Below are 17,673 nucleotides of genomic sequence, written 5' to 3'. Positions count from 1 at the left end.
ACATATTAAACTTTTGCAGGTTATTTGGTTCACTCAATAAGAATTGTTATCTTGTGAATTTAAAAAAATCAATACAAATTGTAAAGAATAAGTTTCATCTGCCAACTTTATCGAAAATAAAGTGTTAATAGTGGAAAAACTCAAAACCTTTACCATAAAAATTTTATCCGTCTGCTATCCATCCACTTTTTTTTCCCCTTCTGAACCAGGATGTGCCATGTGTCAATTAACAACTTATGATCTTGAGATTTCAAAATTGCTCTGGCTTTTCAATTGCTCAACTAATGACTGACTAGAAAGATTCACAGGTAAAGAGGATTTATTAGCAGAATGGCTGTTTACTTCTAGACTTGGCCTAAGCATGTGTTACCTTAGCAAAGGCCAGGATGGTGGAAAGTAAAGTTTAAAACAGTGATACTCAGACCTCTGTGGTTCAGGAGCCAAATTAGCGCTCAACATTACTCAAAAGAGCCACAGTAGTGTGAATTCATTGTTTCATTTACTATACATTATTCTTACACAAAATGACTGACCACGTATTCTACAATTAGTTAAAACAACATAGTAAAAGCATTCTAAATGGTTAATAACTTAGATTGGTTAATAATTAAATCACACCATGTTTTAATATCACGTGCTACAAAGAGCCACAAGAGACACATTAAAAGAGCCACTTGCGACTCCCAAGCCTCAGTCTGAGTATCACTGGTTTAGAAAATGGAGTTTTCTGTTAACTTCTTTATTCCATTTCCTTCTTTGGCAGAAACAGAACTTGTATATGAAACAATGCCTTTCAGCTAAGAACATCACTGCTTAAATCAGTGTAGTAGAAACAAAAAAGGTACAGTAAGCAGCCCACCCAAACCCTGTAACAATCTGAACATTGAATGCTGGCACTATGACTTGCCAAGTGGAAGATCCACACTGCCTTATGACTTATCAATTACAATCTGACAGATGCTGAGCCTTCAGCTAGTACTTGCATAAATTCAAATATGGTAAGAACTATTAGATTCACTTGGCTTTTAGCATCATAGTAACCAAGCATGCTCCTTTAGCACCAAGAACTTGACTGCAAAATAAAGTAGCAAGCTTTTAGAATTCCAGGATTCAGAGGATTATATGGCTTCAGTAACATGCTGTTCCCTAGACTGTAGACATAATTACTATTAGCTAAAATGGCTGTACTTAAGTGCTACATCAAAGGTTCTAATCTCCCTCTGTAGTCTGCACATGAGTAATATGTATTAACATTGTTAATGAAGAACAACAGTTACAATAACTTTACACTTTTACATGATCTTCTATCTGAAGGTATTAAAGGACTTTAAAATATTAAGCCTCAACACTCCTGCAACATAGGTATTATTTCTCCTTTACACAGATGAGAGAACTCAAGCATAGGGAGATTAAGTTACTTGACCCCGATCACACAGTAAGCCAATAACAAGCTGAGCACTGAACCCGGAGACCCCACTCTAATGGGAATTATGCATGTGCACTGGGAGGAGAAGAAACCTGAAGAGTTTAAGGGCAAGTGTCTTCCTTTTAAAAAACTGATGCACTATTACACCCTAAAGATGGAAAAGGCCAGTGTAGTTCACAGGTCTGAGTTGTAATGAGTAATTTAAAACATCTCCTGATGGTACTACCCATTGCAGTTATAATCCTTACCTGTAAGTTTCAACTTCAAGGCTGAGTCCCACTTTCACCTGCATTAGTTCATTGTAGTCCTTTAGGTAATCCATGATGGACATAGTCAGGAATTGCTTTTCTTCTTCTAGGGCATCAATTATCCTCTGAAACAGAAATACTTCCTATTAGTTTTGAAAAATTTGAGTTTACGCTTTCACACTTGTGCTTATAACAACTTTCCAGTTTTACTACAAACACCAAGATAAAAATCTTAAAAAGTATTAAAGCAACATGCACTAGCAGCTCAGCTTTACAGAAAAAAAAAATAAATAAACCTACTCTCAGACTTCACTGGCATATGGTTCATGAGATACTATTACTGGAATAGATTCTCACATCCTAGCATGAATAGTTACATCTGGCTAAATTGTTTTCAAATATTTAAACAAAATCCCATCTAGCTGCCCCCTCCACACACACACACACACACACACACACACAGGTCACCATTTATGCAGGCAAGCAAAAAGCACCCTATTATAAATTTGTTATATGGCACATTAAAAGCCAGATTCAACACTGGAATAAACACACACACCCCTTTCCATTTAAACACATTTGAAATACTCAAATACAATGAAAAAAGAAAAAGGAGTACTTGTGGCACCTTAGAGACTATTAGTCTCTAAGGTGCCACAAGTACTCCTTTTCTTTTTGTAAGGAGAGCGATCACTTAAGATGAGCCATCACCAGCAGCAGGGGGGGGGGGAAAAGGAGGAAAACCTTTCATGGTGGCAAGCAAGGTAGGCCATTTCCAGCAGTTAACAAGAACATCTGAGGAACAGTCGGGGGTGGGGAGGGGGGGAGAAATAACACGGGGAAATAGTTTTACTTTGTGTAATGACTCATCCATTCCCAGTCTCTATTCAAGCCTAAGTTAATTGTATCCAGTTTGCAAATTAATTCCAATTCAGCAGTCTCTCGTTGGAGTCTGTTTTTCAAGTTTTTTTGTTGAAGAATAGTCACCCACAGGTCTGTAATCGAGTGACCGGAGAGATTGAAGTGTTCTCCAACTGGTTTTTGAATGTTATAATTCTTGACGTCTGATTTGTGTCCATTTATTCTTTTGCGATGAGACTGTCCAGTTTGACCAATGTACATGGCAGAGGGGCATTGCTGGCACATGATGGCATATATCACATTGGTAGATGCGCAGGTGAACGACCCTCTGACAGTGTGGCTGATGTGATTAGGCCCTATGATGGTGTCCCCTGAATAGATATGTGGACAGAGTTGGCAACGGGCTTTGCTGCAAGGATAGGTTCCTGGGTTAGTGGTTCTGTTGTGTGATGTGTGGTTGCTGGTGAGTATTTGCTTCAGGTTGGGGGGCTGTCTGTAAGCAAGGACTGGCCTGTCTTCCAAGATCTGTGAGAGTGATGGGTCGTCCTTCAGGATAGGTTGTAGAGCCTTGATGATGCGTTGGAGAGGTTTTAGTTGAGGGCTGAAGGTGATGGCTAGTGGCGTTCTGTTATTTTCTTTGTTGGGCCTGTCTTGTAGTAGGTGACTTCTGGGTACTCTTCTGGCTCTGTCAATCTGTTTCTTCACTTCAGCAGGTGGGTATTGTAGTTGTAGGAATGCATGATAGAGATCTTGTAGGTATTTGTCTCTGTCTGAGGGGTTGGAGCAAATGCGGTTATATCGTAGCCCTTGGCTGTAGACAATGGATCGAGTGGTGTGATCTGGGTGAAAGCTAGAGGCATGTAGGTAGGAATAGCGGTCAGTAGGTTTACGGTATAGGGTGGTGTTTATGTGACCATCGCGTATTAGCACCGTAGTGTCCAGGAAGTGGATCTCTTGTGTGGACTGGTCCAGGCTGAGGTTGATGGTGGGATGGAAATTGTTGAAATCATGGTGGAATTCCTCAAGAGCTTCTTTTCCATGGGTCCAGATGATGAAGATGTCATCAACGTAGCGCAAGTAGAGTAGGGGCATTAGGAGACGAGAGCTGAGGAAGCGTTGTTCTAAGTCAGCCATAAAAACGTTGGCATACTGTGGGGCCATGCGGGTACCCATCGCAGTGCCGCTGATTTGAAGGTATATATTGTCCCCAAATGTGAAATAGTTATGGGTGAGGACAAAGTCACAAAGTTCAGCCACCAGGTTAGCCGTGACATTATCGGGATACAAGGCAGCTAGATTCCCATCTTCCCATCGAGGGGTTCCAGAGCGGGGGTCTGCACCCTGGGAGTGTATATGAGAGGCCAGACCAAGAGACAGTGCCTGGACACTGCCCAGACCTAATGGGCTTGGAAGCCTGTGTGATCCAAAGGCTTGGGTCCAATCAGCAGTCTGGTGACCTTCCACAAAGGGGGACTGTAGCAATTACAAAAGCATTAATTCCACCAGGAGCAGACAGCATATAGACAGGAAAGCAGACAAAAATCTTAGATAGTCTCCCATTTACCAGTAGTTAAAAGACAAGGGAATAACTGCTGTGAAGTCTATCCTGCCCCCACCCGCCAGGGTAGGGTGCGTAAACTTCTTTGGCCAGGTTCAGGAGGCCTGGAACAGACAAGGGACTTTGAGGAGGATAAAAGGGCAACCCTTGAAGAGGCTCCATCCCGTGTCCGGGTGGATTTTTCAAACAACAGGCAATGTCCAGGATTTTTGCAGAACAGACATTGCCGCTCAGAAAGAGCCCAGATTGGTCTGCTTCCAGACTGGTCTCTCCCCTGCAGCCATAGCTGATTTGTCCATTCCCGCGCTGCAGGTACTCACTCCAGCATCCCTAACTGTACTCCCCCTCCAGCTCACTCCCAAACTGCAACAGTATCCTCTTTTGGAGAACCTGAAATATGGTAATCCGAAGGGGTGCACGCTGTCCCCCCAGCTCTAGAAGTGGGGGTGTCTGCTTACCTAAATTTTAGGTCAAACAGTAGAGTCTTTGTTGTGTTAATACCCCTTTCCTCTTTTGAGGCTGCATTCCTTCTGTTTGCAAAAAGAAAAGGAGTACTTGTGGCACCTTAGAGACTAAAAAATTTAAATTTGTTAGTCTCTAAGGTGCCACAAGTACTCCTTTTCTTTTTGTGAATACAGACTAACACGGCTGCTACTCTGATTCCTTCTGTTGAAATTAAACAATACTTTGTTTTGAAAAGGCTATTTAATCTCCCTGTATTCACACATTGGTCATAGCTCCCAAAGGTAAGAATTTCAGGGCTTGAATCCCGTCAGGCCTGCTGCAGAATCATGGTTGATATGCAAGGGACTCTAGCCTCATGCCAAAGTCTAAGAGTAGGAGACTTGCAAGCTTCCACCCCAGGGAGAGGAGGACTAGAGGCCTAAAGCCACAGAGAGGATCCCTTGAGACCAACTCACAGAGGGGGTCAGAGTAACAGCTAGCCATGAACTGTACCAAAAGCAAATAGCCAAGGACATCATTGCATGTTCTGGAGAAAAACAGATCTTCTGTCACTGGAATTCCTTGATGCAATTACATCCTTCCCTATCAGTTATGACGATTATAATGCATGGCCACCTGAGACTGCAGAGCATGACAGCTGGAACATTTGCATGTTAAACTGAGGGCTAGTCTGCACTAGAAGTGCTGCAGCTGCACCGTTGTAGCGCGTCTGGTGAAGACACTCTATGCTGATGGGAGAGAGCTCTTCCATTGGCATAACAAATCCACCTCCACGAGAGGCAGTAGCTCTCCCACTGACATAGCCCTGTCCACACCGACACTTAAGTCAGTATAATTTACGTCGCTAAGGGATGTGGATTATTGATGCCTTTGAGCTACATAAATTATACTGAAGTAAGCTCTAGTGTAGACCAAGCCTGAAGGAAGGGTAGTTATTACATTAGTCCCAAAAAATAATCCTTAAATTGCCTTATGTTTTCTTGGCCTTTATACATGCTGAGCTAACTTGGTTCACTCAATTTCAAAGGTCTTTCCTGGTATCGTTGGTAAAGAAGCAGCACACACTTCTTGGAAGGTCACCGCTCTGTTTTGTAAAGAGAAGAGGAAAAGTCACAGGAGTCCACTCAAGCACTGAAGGTGACTAATTCTCACACCCCTTAAGGTGGTTCCTTCTAGTCATGGATGAGAAACATTAGCAGGGCAGTTGGAGAAATTCTGCACTCATGCTGCCAAACTGTACTTGTTCTGCGAATAAAGAAAGGACTTCAGTCTCCAGCACTCTTGGTCTGGCATCTTTTACAAACTCCACGGCCACTTAGCAGCTTAATGGGAGAAAAAGAAAAAGAGGACACCCAGCCCTTGGCTGGCTGGAAATCGGTACAGGAATTCAGTGTGACAGATTTGTGTTAAATGTTAATTCAACAAGAAGCTGTTTTCCTCTCCTTTGGAGCTCACAGCACCATGGAACAGATACAGAAGCCAGTCCTAAGCCTATTGAAGTTGGTGGCAAATGTCCAGTTGGCTTCAGTGGAGCAGGATGAAAGCCAGGGTCTTTTTTGCATTCTAAAAATATAGGGCCCTCTTCTGCTATCGCACTGTATGTGAATCTGCCATTGAAGTCAATGGAATTTTCTCCATAAATATCGTCACAGCATGCTATTAGGGCCATAGAAACCTGAGTGTCTTTCTGAGCCATCCACTGGCCCATCAGGCCAATACAGGATGTGCGCTAGTGCTTGGCCAGTCCAGTTAGGTAATAAAATTTATTTGCAGAATAGTCTATCAGCACTGAAAGCTTTACGGAGGATAGGGAGCCCTGGAGGAGACAAGGATGGACATACAGAAAGAGTGGATAATATGTGGAAAATATTAATAAATCCCCTTGCTACAACAGCTGTAGAGGAAATTCCTACCATAATCACTCATATTTTAAAAAAAAAAAAAAGCACATCTGTGAGTGGCATCACTTTTAAATAAACAAACAGCCAATAACTGGTTTTTAGACATGACTTCAAAGCTTAAGCTTTGACTTAACTAAATACCTTCTCTCCTGTAAAAGAAATTATGTCAGAAAAAAATTGAGCAAGAGTAGAAAACTTAAAATACTTGCTTTCCCCCATTTTATATTTTTTCATGACAGACATGAATGAGAGATCACCTTTTCCCCGCATCCTGCCTGAAAAACCAGGTTGAGTTTGCATAGTTGGTCACTAGAAAAATCTTCTTCAATTGTAAAACTGGGCAGTTTAACAGGATACAGAAGGCAGAGCGTAGATTCCCCACACTGGCACTGAAAGGGTTAACTGAAGCTGGAGAGCTCAATTAGAGCACCTGGTGGCAACTACAGGGCGGGGCAGCCCTATTAAAGATGAAGCATAGCTGGGAAGAAGCCCAGATAAGCGGGGGGGGGGGGGGGGGAAGGTTTGAAAGAATCCTACATGGTCCCCTTCTCAGCAGCACAGTGGTGGATAGAAAGCGGAAAGACACCTGCTGAGCCAAGGAAGGACTCGAGGGGAGTAGAGGGGAAAAGCCCAAGGAAAAAGAGTTGGCCCTGGGTTCCTCCTCCTGGCCAGAGAACTCTAGCAACTGGCCAGGAGATGCCAGTGGGGCGGACGCCAGTGGTGGTCCTTGATAAATGGCAGGATCTGGACCTCTGGGGAGAAAGCCCAAGGAGATGTTGAATTGAGAAGCAGAGCAGAGGGGAAAGCTAAGAAGGATTAAAGTTCAATTGTGAGGAGGGCAAAAATGGTTTGTTTACATTTTCATTTGGGATTTGTTAGGGGACGCCGGGGGGGGAGCCCTGCAAGCCCCTGCCCTGAAAGAAGGAAGAACGTTGAGACATTGTACAGCCTGGGAAGACAGCTTGTGGAGGCTGATAAGAATACAGGTATACAGTGGGCCCAGGAACGGGCTGTGGCAAATGCCTGCTGAGGGAAGAAAAAGCCCAGAGCGTTAGCCGGAAGCAGGTCTGAATAGACAGCCCCTGATATAAGGGGTAAGGACTCCTTAAAGTCCTGAGATGACAGAGTTTAAGGACCACAGGACCCAAAGCTGGGGGCTGAAGATCTGATGTAAGGACACTGGACTTTTATTTGTTGGACCCCCCCCGGCACCTAGTGGTGCAGGGTTGGAGGCAGTGGAGGGCCGAGCTATGAGAAGAAGCAGACCGCTGCAGGGCCGGAGCCGCTTCGGCAAGAAAGCAAAGCCTACTACACAATGCCCAGCCATAAGGTGGCATGCCAGCGGTAAGTCCACCCTCCCACAGTATCACTGACAGGCAATAAACATGGACCCTCATGAGGCCACTTTTAGAGATGCTTTGATATAATCTAGGTGTATGTGCAACTATATCAGCTAATGTGTTTTCATTTTGGGTGCTAAAGCAGTTTGGGTTGCTTATCATAACTCATTTTAAGGTAACAGTAAGATATTGTTTAAAACACCTCAAACTGGGACAATTTTAATTTAAAAAATAACATCTCATCCTGAGTACAACAGCAGAGCTAGCAGCCAGATGGTAATTTTTATTTTTCTATTAACTGACATGTTTCTTTTCGGTGCTGCCAATCCTGTATGATTTTTAAAGTTGACTCACTCTCCGGAATACCTGCAGTCACCTTTCCCCACTAATCCTCAGCAAAATATAAACATATATGGAGTAGGGTTGTCAGCCCTCCAGAATTGTCCTGGAGTCTCCAGGAATTAAAAATTAATCTTTAATTAAAGATTGTCATTTGACGACACCTCCAGGAATACGGCCAACCAAAACCGGCAACCCTAATATGGAGATGACACTGATACAAAAATATCTTTTCTGCTTGAGTTACAGAAAAGAAGTAAAAAGAAAAGGAGTACTTGTGGCACCTTAGACTAACAAATTTATTTGAGCATATGGTTTCGTGAGCTACAGCTCACTTCATTGGATGCATTAGCCATTCTTGAAACTGCAGGAGAAAAACTTTTGGTACTGAGCTGTAAATGATAAAAAGTGGGGATGGGGGAAGGATGACTCTTGGAATATGGTGGTTTTAATTTGACCCATTATTGTTAGGGATCAATCAGTTTTTTCATTATCAATTTCTAATGTCAGCAGTTTATAACATGGCTCTACAGATAATGCATTTTTAGGAATGAAGGAATTTATTACACTCAGCTGGAAGAAATAAGGTTATATAATTTTTACTCCTATCAAAATAAAAACAAAACATTGAGCCACAGGAAACTCCTGATAAAAGCATTGTTATTCTCTACAGTTTTAGCCAGTTTTAGTTGCAGGACTATTATTAAAATCAATCAGAGATTCACAGATAAATAAATATTTTTCAAAGCAGTGTATGGAGATTTTTAAATGCATGTTTAAAAGGAGAATGACTTAACCTCTCAAAGACCAGAATATTTCAAGTTAAGTTTAAAAGCTCTGCTGTTTGCTGTGTTTTGTTTTGAATTGATCAGTCTCCGTTCATAGCAACTTGCGAACAAGCTAGCAATTTAAAATCCAGACACAGAGCAACCGCTCGATAGTCCCCTCACAATGTGCAATATCTCCATAATCTCCCATGCCAGACATGCCCTTACACACAATGTGATCATTAACAGGAGAGCTGCAGACAGACAAAGAGATCTAGCAGAGTGTTAATAAAAGGTCTGATGAAGAACAAAAGAAATGTTGCCCTGAGGAAATGGAGAGCAAAACTGTTTTCTGATCTGCATAGTGGATTGATGGACTGGATGATCTAATACGTCTTCTCCAACCCTAACCTTTGATATTTTGCTTTTCCAGCATATGCCGATCTATCCATGCACATGGGGTGCTTTATAACTGGCATGCTGCAGAACAGTGGCCAAAAGTACAATCTTGGCCAAAAGTACAGTGGCAATTTGCTGTTGTAAAATACAATGGCATTTTAATGTCCACACAGAGACCCCTCTATTTAAGGCCTCATTCCATCCTCAGCCCCCCCCCCAAAAAAACCCAACCCCAGTCAATACCATGGTAACCACTCTCTTTGCTATAGGAGAAATGGAGGGCTCAGTTAACCATGCTGGGGTCTGAATCCTCCAGGCTCAAGACCATGAGTAGAGAACGGTTCTAGCAAGAGGGGAATGCAGGACAACACTGACTGTGGTGGGCAGGAAAATGGCAGGACTTACTTCACCTGTCTCAAGGGCCAACTCCCATCACCAGATACTTGGCATCAGTGCTTTAAAGTGTGCTCTGTCGCAGACCCACCAAATAAAACTTCTACAACTCGAGCCTTCGGTTACTAAGGGGTGCACATTTCAGCTCTGCCTAGGGAAAAGTACCTCTGTCTGGCTGCTTTCCACTCCAGGCCTTATTGGGATCCAGGAAGTGCCCACCCACTGCTAAAGGATCCCCCCCAGCCTAAGAGGGGGGTCCACAGGACCTGGAAAACCAAATAATTACGGTGGACAACTAATGAACAACAGGGACAGGAGTGCGGTCAAAGGGTTGAACGAAGGGAACCGTACAGGGACACCGAGCAGAGAACCCCGGACAGCGCCCACTGCTCCTCGAAGGCGTCAGTGGACGCCGCCCAGAGGAGCTCTGCCCGGATACGTGAACGGACCGAGGATCGGAAATAGGCCCTACAGTCACAGGAGACTCCAGAGGCCAACCTCCTCACCCTGGTTTTATAGATGGCCATTTTAGCCAGGGCCAGGAAGAGGTTGACCAGGAGGTCCCATGACTTAGTGGGGCCATGGATAGGGAGTGCATAGATAAGGAGATTCATAGATGAGGGGACAAGAGCAACCAAAATCTTAACAAAATATTTGTGAGGAGCCGGAATAAGGATTGCAGCCTGGCGCACTCCAGGTATACGTGCGCCAGGGTTTCCCTCACCCCGCAAAAGGGGCAGGTGTCTGGGATTGGAGTGAACCGCACCAAGTACACGCCCGTGCTCACGGCCCCGTGAAGGAGCCTCCAGTTGATATCCCCGGCGGGCCTTGGGACCAGGGTGGAATATAGGCTGGCCCACCGGCTTTCCACTCCAGGCGGTAGGCAGCACTCTCTCCCCTCCTAACAGGATCCTCACAGGAGGAGTGGGTGGAGAAGTGCAGCTCCCATCCCCCATCCCTCCCTGGTACTCCAGCCCTTGAAGTGGGGAAAAGGATCCTCCTGCAGCTGCCCTCCCACCCCCCCCACCCCGGCTCCAGCCAGGCCAAGGAGGGGTGAAGAACCACAAGGAGCTGCAGGAAGACAGAGGGGAGGCTGGAGGGGGCAGAATTGATGGTGGGAGTTGGGGGCGGTGGGGAGGTAGAAGTGAGACACTTACACACACACATTCATGTTTTGAGCATTTTAAGCACTGCCTGCCATGTGCAGGAAAGAGAGCTCTGTAGGCCTGTCCCCAGAACCCTGCCTCCCATGACCCTGCGGCTCAGTTCACCCATTCCCAGGGCTTGCTTCGTTCCCCAGTGTGCTTATGGCGAGCTGGCAATGGGACTCAGGTTAGCTGGCTGGATTTGATCTCACCCAGCACCGACTCCGCAGCTCAGTGTGCCTGTTCAGGGCAAAGTGGGAGCGGTACACCCCTCACGAAGAGGGTGTGTTAAGAGTCATCACCTCCCTGTTCACTCTCACAGCTTCCCCAGCCAGAGGTCCTAACACTACCCAAGGTTTTGAAAGGGAATCCGAGTTTGTGTCGTCCTGCCAGAAGTGGCCCCTCCGAGGCCTGCCCTTTAATGCAGCAGGCTTCTCTCCTTGCTGGCTGCCTCCTCCCCCAACCGGAGGACAGCCACAGCCCCAGAAGAGGTGGTGCTAGGGAAAGGCAGAGTGTGACCAGGTGCCCAATAGGAGGGAGCCAAGAAGTGGGGTGCAAGCAGCTGGTGCACGGGAAATGGGGTAGGAGAGAGGGAGCCGGGGTAGTGCAAGCTAAGGCAGAGGGCAGGAAGGGTGTCAGGAGCAGGTGCACAGCTGAGGGATCAGAGGAAGGGAAGGATGTATGGGCAGGGAAGGGAGGCAGCTGGTGGAGCAGGGTTATAATGTGGGCCAGCAAGCCATTGCACAGTGTGGAGACAGCAGGGGTGGCTGAGAGCAGAGTTCCTATGGGCAAGAAAGGAAAAGGGGGCAGACAAAGGGAGCTGACAGAGTCAAGAGGAAAGACTGGGGGAAAGAAGGATCCTAGGAAGGGGTGCAAAAAGAGGATGAAGGGTTAGGACAGATGCAGGGGAGAGGAGATGCCCCCAGAGGAAAGCAGGGTCAGATTTCCTATTAGACATGTGCCTAGGGGCACCAGCATTCTAGGGGTGCCTTGCCTCTCTTTGTGCAAGGTGAAGGTCAGCTGGGGGGGGGGGGGGGCTGAAGAGGCTGTGCCTAGGGGAGCGTAAAGTGTAAATCCGGTCGTAGGCAAAAGGCACAAAAATTGGGACCCAGGGAAGGGAAGAGCTCAGGGTATGGGGGGGGGACTCTCAGAAAGGGGGGATGGGGGGGAAGAGAGGGGGCAAGGGGAGGCAAGGAAGGATGCTCTAGGAAAGGGGGGATAGTTGTAGGGGAGGAAGGACGAGTGGTCCCCAGAGGGGGGGTGGGGAAAGAGACTCAGGGACGGGGGGGGGAGAAGGGAGGAGGGCCCCCAGAGGGGGGGTGGGGAAAGAGACTCAGGGACGGGGGGGGGGGGGAGAAGGGAGGAGGGCCCCCAGAGGGGGGGTGGGGAAAGAGACTCAGGGACGGGGGGGGGAGAAGGGAGGAGGGCCCCCAGAGGGGGTGGGGAAGAGAAGCCGAGGCAGGCGTAGATCCCAGAGAAGGGAACAGTTCTCCGGGGTCAGACGCGGAGGCGAGGGGAGAAATCCAGCGAATCTACCTCCCGCGGCAGCGCAGGACCCCGCGCCGCGCCCGCCACGCCCAGGCGGAGCTCCGCGCTGGGACACGCACCGGCGGGGGCGGCCCCCGGGGTGGGCCGCGCGCCCGCCCGGGAGCCCCCCCGCTCGGCCTCGGGGCGCCCCGTCCCCCTTCCTCCCCCGACGCCGCGCGGGGGCAGCCCTCACCCACCTGGGACTCGTCCGCCTCGGCGCCGTGCAGCTCCCGCAGCGCCAGCAGCTCGTCCTCCAGCCGCCGGCCCAGGCCGCCCAGCTGCTGGCCCTGGCGCTGCAGCTCCTCCAGCTGCAGGCGGCACCGCGCGCCCTCGGCCCGCAGCTGCTCCAGGCTCTCCCGGCCCAGCCGCGCCTCCCGCTCCTGCAGGGCGCGGATTTGGCCCTGGTAGCGGAGCAGGCTCTCCCAGCAGGCCCGGCCCAGCACCTGCTCGCAGGTCTCCTCCAGCTGCTCCAGGCTGAGCCCGGCCGTCGGCGGCGGCAGCGCGGCCAGGTCCAGCCGCAGCGCCCGCACCTCGCTCGCCTCCCGCCGCTGGCGCTCCAGCAGCCGGCCGTGCTCGGCCCGCAGCCCCTGCAGCAGCTCCTCCAGGGCGGCGCCCTCGCCCCACAGCCGCTCCAGCAGCTGCCGCTGCCCGGCCAGCTCGGGCGCCAGGCGGCGCCGCAGCTGCAGCACCTCGGCGCCCAGGAGCTCCAGCTGCCCCAGCTCCTGCCGCAGCCCGTCCCGCTCCAGCTCCGCTTCCCGCTTGGCCCGGCTCAGCTCGGCCACGCGCACCCGCAGCTCGGCCACCGCCCGCTGGGGGCCCCGCAGCCCGGCCAGCTCCTGCTGCTGCAGCTCGGCCACCTCCTGGGCCAGCAGCCGGTTCTCCTGCTCCAGCTCCCGCACCCGGGACACGTAGAGCCGCAGCCGGGAGTTGAGCTCCCGCAGCTGGGTCTTCTCGTCCCACTCCTCCCCCCGGTAGCGCAGCATCGTGCCCGGCGTCGGGGGCTGCGCTCGCCCCTGCAGCGGTGTCACGGGGCTGCGGGCGGCAGCTCAGAGCCCCGACTGTTCCCCCGCCCTAGGTCGGCGCCGGACTCGCGGCTGGACAGTGGCGACTCCCACCCTGGGCTGGGGCTGGCGTGGGGCTCCGGGGCTGGGGAGCCAATCGCCGGCTCCTCTGAGCGGCAGCAAAACAACGCCCCCTGCCGGAGCCGCCCGCCCAGTGCAGCTTGGAGAGAGGGGGTGTTCCCCACCGTTCCCCCTTTCGGTTTGTTTTTAAAGCTGGGTAAAACGGGGTTAAGAGCTGATCGGGCAAAACCCTGATCCCTTTGGGAAGGGTCCCAAAATACAATGGGGCAGCTGAGAAATTAATACATTGGAATCCAAGTGTAAGGCTCCCGGTAGGACACCAAGCCCTCCCCATCCCTGGCTGTTGTGAAAAACTTTCTTCCGCTTCTCCGTAGGCCTCTAATTCTGTCCTTCCATGGGATATTTGGTTAGTTTGTGATGCGCTACTGTCCCTGCATCTGGACTAGGTTTAATTTATTTAAATAATAAAAATAAATAATAACTGGCTTTCAAAATGATTTTTGTAAGTTTGGAAAACGTGGAAATGCACAGCTAAGGGAACCCAAATGACTTTCCCTGTGTCCTTAATTAACTTCAAACCATTGTTTCTACTGGGTCTGGTTCTCCTTTACCTGCTGCAGCACTTTGCACAGGTGTATGGAGTTGGTCCAGTGTTTGCTGAAATCAGTAGGAGTCCTTTCATTGACATGAACATACATTGGATCCGGCTCCAACTTGACCAGGATTGTATGTATCTTCTGGAATGGGGAGAGGTGACAGATGTGAGACCTGGGGGTTCAAAGGACTATATTAAACAATGTGCCAGACATGAATGGACTTTTGGACCAAAAATTGTTAAATGGTTTTCCTGAGGAATATCTAGGGTGGTGTATGTAAATAAAAAATCCAACCTTTTGAAACTCTGCTCTGCCATTGTCAGCTGATTACCTGTTACATGAGACCAAGATCAAAGGCCCAAGATGTATAAAGGAAAGACTGAAGTTCTGGTTCTGATTCGGAGACAATATTGATACTGGGGAAATCCAGTTGTGGGTTTTGGAGGCTCTGATAGCTACCAGAGCCTGAGGTTGGAATTGCATGCAAGTTCTTTTATTATTTTTAATATGTTTTCTTTGTAATGCTTTCACCTTAAGAATAAATGTGCTTGGTTAAGGAGAGCTGTGTAGTAACTTATAACTGCACGTAATTATGCTGTTCAGAACCTCTGGAGAGAAAGCATAGCACAGACACTGACCTGTCTGGGAAGTCTGGCTTGCCGGGAATATCACAGTGTGGGCAGGAAACTGCAGCCTGGAAAAACCCTGGTCAGGAGGTAGCGAGATGTGATGGCTGAGGAGCTGAGAGCCTAGAGTAGGTGCCCTTGCACAGAGGGGGAATACAGTGCAATTGCCCTGAACTATAACAGACCATACACAGCCACCAGAAAAAGACAAGCTAGCAAGAACTGACTGTATTTCAGACAATCCCTCAGAAGCCTGGGGACAGGAAGCACACCGCCAGGATCAGATTAGGGTTTTGTGGGGCCCCTGGACCAGAGCAAGTGGGGGCCCCTTCCCACCCCTTATACCTGCAGTCCCCTCGCTCCGCCCACCACCACACTCCTGCTGGGGAAATGGGGTTGGGGTGCAGGACCTTGCCCCGCTCTCCTGCCGGCGAGTGAGTCAGAGTGCAGGGGCTTGCCCTGCTCTGCCCACCGCTCCAGCTGGGGAGCAGAGTCAGTGCACAGGGACATGCCAGTAGTTTCTTGGTATCTTTTCTTATTGACAGTATTTGAAATGATTCTCTATATCTATATTAATACTTTTATTATTTTATTATTAATAATAATATAATAATACTGCAGGAAATTAGGTACCTAGCACCTTGTCTCTCTTGACCCCACACTACAGAACTATTTGTTCCCTGGTTCTGAATGTTAAGTAACTTTCCATACCTAGTGAATATATTTTTCCACCTCCTCTTTTGATTTTTCTATACTTTATATGGTCATTTGCTAAAGAGATTATGACATGCTCCTTGGTCTGTAGCTGCAAGACTTTTCTGGTGACTTCTTCCCTTCTAGGAATTTTGCATATAAATCAGTCTATAACTACCAGGAAGTAAAATGGGGGCAGAACACTTTTAAATTATCAAAGGTTCATTTCAAAGGCAATAACAGAAATGCAGTAGTGTCAGCCCTGGGCTGGTTTCAAAACTAGTGACCTCAAAAAGGCCCCAGAGTCAGTCCCGATACTTAAGTATCTGAATTGCAAAACAACAACAATACAATAGCATAAACCACCACACACAATCAAAATTGTACTCGCTAGTGGCTGTAGTGAAATAATTTAAGCACAGAAAAAGTAATCTCATCTCCCTCTAGCAGTGACTGGACACAACCATAAACTGCAAATGAAGGCTACCCATATCTTTATGATGTCCCAATTATTCTTCTTCCTTTTGGGGATAAAGTCTTTCGCAACTTTTTATGGAATAAGAATAAACCCTGTGCTAGAGATTCTTTGGTGCAGCCAGACCTTTGTGCTAGTTCCCGACATTTAACCTGGCTGCAGAGACACATGCAGAGTCTGCCAACAAAGAAGGTGAAGAGGTTGATCTTAAGCACAAGTGAGACAAGCAACTATCACCCTTTCCAAAGCAGTGTGACACACTTAGAAATCCATAAAAAGAAAAGGAGTACTTGTGGCACCTTAGAGACTAACAAATTTATTAGAGCATAAGCTTTCGTGAGCTACAGCTCACTTCATCGGAATGCATCCGATGAAGTGAGCTGTAGCTCACGAAAGCTTATGCTCTAATAAATTTGTTAGTCTCTAAGGTGCCACAAGTACTCCTTTTCTTTTTGCGAATACAGACTAACACGGCTGCTACTCTGAAACCATAGAAATCCATGGCTCAGTCTGCTTCTGGGGCCCAATCCTGCCTCCATTGAAGTCAGTTGTAAAATTAAATGAAATCAATGACAGCAGGTCCAGCAGCAATATGTGGGGGGGGGGACTCACAACCCCATCCACAGTCTGCCACTTCAGTAAGAAGCAACTCATGTATGTCCCTATCAGCCCCCTCTGTAATAGGGAAGGCCATGTGCTTTTTGAGTCTCAGTTGTAGTGTCCCTGCAGTGGGTCCCACAAACTGTAATATCACAAATCCCTGCTAAATCTTAGTTCTGTTTCAGCATTGATCGCGCTTATTAACTCATCTGTTGCATTTAAATAAAATGGATACACCTGTAATACTGGGGAAATGTTTGGATCCTGGCAGTTTTAACATAACTAGACAGAAAAAGCACGGCTTACTGTACTAATGTACGTTTCAGAGTAGCAGCCGTGTTAGTCTGTATTCGCAAAAAGAAAAGGAGAACTTGTGGCACCTTAGAGACTAACAAATTTATTTGAGCATAAGCTTTCGTGAGCTACAGCTCACTTCATAATGTAGATATTCATTTTTATGGGGAGGGGGAGTTGTCTTTCTGCAATTCTTTCTCAAAGGTGCCAATCCTAAAACGAGATCTATACAGTCACAACCCAACCCAGACAATGGGGTCTCATGTGGGCATAAGGGACCACTTGCCTGGAGAAGTTTGCAGGACTGGCGTCTTCATTTTTAGCTCTTCACCCTGGGGCTGTGCTGGCCCTCTCCCGTTTGCATACAGACTAAAACAAAGCACATCTCATTGACAATTATTTTCATAAATATTAGCTGCTTAATCAAGCCCTTACTGTCCAGTCAGTGCTGCTGAGCACCAGACGACTGTACGAAATGATCAGCTTCCCCTTCTCCTTCATCTTGGGGAAATGCAATGCAGACAGTTTGTCAATGACCAAGTCAGATGAATGGTGCATCTCTTTCTGATTTTTAACCCCACCCTTTTTTTAAAGAAATGAGAGATTTTTACATTCTATCTTCAAAAAAACCTCTACCCCCTTCCCCCCCCCCAGCCTCTCAAGCAGGAACATACCCTAGGGATGAAATCCTGAGCCCATTGCAATCAGGGGGAGTTTTGAGCCAGGTTTTCATCCTGTGTCTTTCACCCTGCAGTTACCAATCGCCCTCTGGTGTAAGTTTATTTAGTGAGCAAGGAAGAAAACTAAGGCAGGAGAAAAGACAGGGGGGCATGGAGGGCTGTGACGTGCAGAGGCACTAGCTCCCCCATAGCACACCCTCTCCTCCTTCTTTCCCTTTATAAAACTAAGGCGAGGAAAGCAGCAAAATCCTACGCTGA

General features: G+C 47.9%; 1 protein-coding gene across 2 annotated transcripts in view; it reads right to left on the bottom strand.

The window, feature by feature from the left end:
• The window catches only part of SYNM (synemin), a 33,009-nt gene extending 19,531 nt beyond the window's left edge, over positions 1–13,478 (bottom strand). For both annotated transcript variants that reach the window (XR_006274946.1, XM_038417869.2), the window contains exons 1-2: positions 12,567–13,478; positions 1,675–1,799 (exon numbers count right to left, since the gene is read on the bottom strand). Coding sequence is in view for 1 of the 2 variants with exons in the window: in XM_038417869.2 (XP_038273797.1) it covers positions 1,675–1,799; positions 12,567–13,352 (911 nt within the window). In the remaining variant the exon portion in view is untranslated. The remainder of the gene's footprint in view (positions 1–1,674; positions 1,800–12,566) is intronic.
• Between the last annotated feature and the right edge of the window lie 4,195 nt (positions 13,479–17,673).

This window comes from Dermochelys coriacea, chromosome 10, assembly GCF_009764565.3.
Source record: "Dermochelys coriacea isolate rDerCor1 chromosome 10, rDerCor1.pri.v4, whole genome shotgun sequence".
In the NCBI taxonomy this organism is placed as follows: domain Eukaryota; kingdom Metazoa; phylum Chordata; order Testudines; family Dermochelyidae; genus Dermochelys; species Dermochelys coriacea.
The sequence above is the reverse complement of the archived record's forward strand: the minus strand, read 5'-3'. Positions and strand labels throughout refer to the sequence as shown.